Genomic DNA, 592 nt, shown 5'->3' with positions numbered 1-592 from the left:
CTCAGCATTTGCAATAATGGGCGTTCCAAAACAAATTAAGACAGATAATGCCCCGTCATACATTTCTGCTTCCCTTAAAGAATTTTTCAATATGTGGGGAATAGTTCACACCACTGGCATTCCCCACTCTCCACAGGGCCAAGCAATAGTAGAGAGAACTCACAAATCCTTAAAAGATATGCTGAAAAAACAAGAAAAAACAACTGTAGGTCTCTCTCCATCAGAATGTTTAAACAAGGCATTGTATGTCCTCAATTTTTTAAATAGGCTGCATGAGGATGTTTCACCTGTTGGACATCATTTTGGAGCTGGAAAATTAAAAACGGGGGAAGCTAAGGTAAAATACAAGGATATCCTGACAGGAGAATGGCTTGGTCCTGTCCCTCTAATTGTTTGGGGGAGAGGACACGCTTGTGTCTCCACAGGAGCAGGTCCAAGATGGATACCGTCCAGACTAGTGAGGATCCACCAAGAAGTTTCCCTCCCAGCTCAACCAGCAGCAGATCCAGCATCAACGGATTCAGCACCTGCTACAGGAAGCGATCCCTCATCAGCATCATCTTCGGGATAATCCAGTTTTTTGCGTGCAGCA

General features: G+C 44.3%; 1 protein-coding gene across 1 annotated transcript in view; it reads right to left on the bottom strand.

Annotated features, from left to right (window-relative positions):
- Positions 1-120, bottom strand: part of LOC113988049 (methionine synthase reductase-like) — a 5,497-nt gene extending 5,377 nt beyond the window's left edge. The window contains exon 1 of the mRNA XM_039388767.1: positions 112-120. Coding sequence (XP_039244701.1) covers positions 112-120 — 9 coding nt within the window. The remainder of the gene's footprint in view (positions 1-111) is intronic.
- Positions 121-592: the final 472 nt, after the last annotated feature.

The sequence above is a fragment of the Pipra filicauda genome, unplaced genomic scaffold (assembly GCF_003945595.2).
Source record: "Pipra filicauda isolate LSUMZ 115617 unplaced genomic scaffold, ASM394559v2 scaffold685_size171430_pilon, whole genome shotgun sequence".
In the NCBI taxonomy this organism is placed as follows: domain Eukaryota; kingdom Metazoa; phylum Chordata; class Aves; order Passeriformes; family Pipridae; genus Pipra; species Pipra filicauda.
This window is presented reverse-complemented; position numbering and strand designations above follow the sequence as displayed.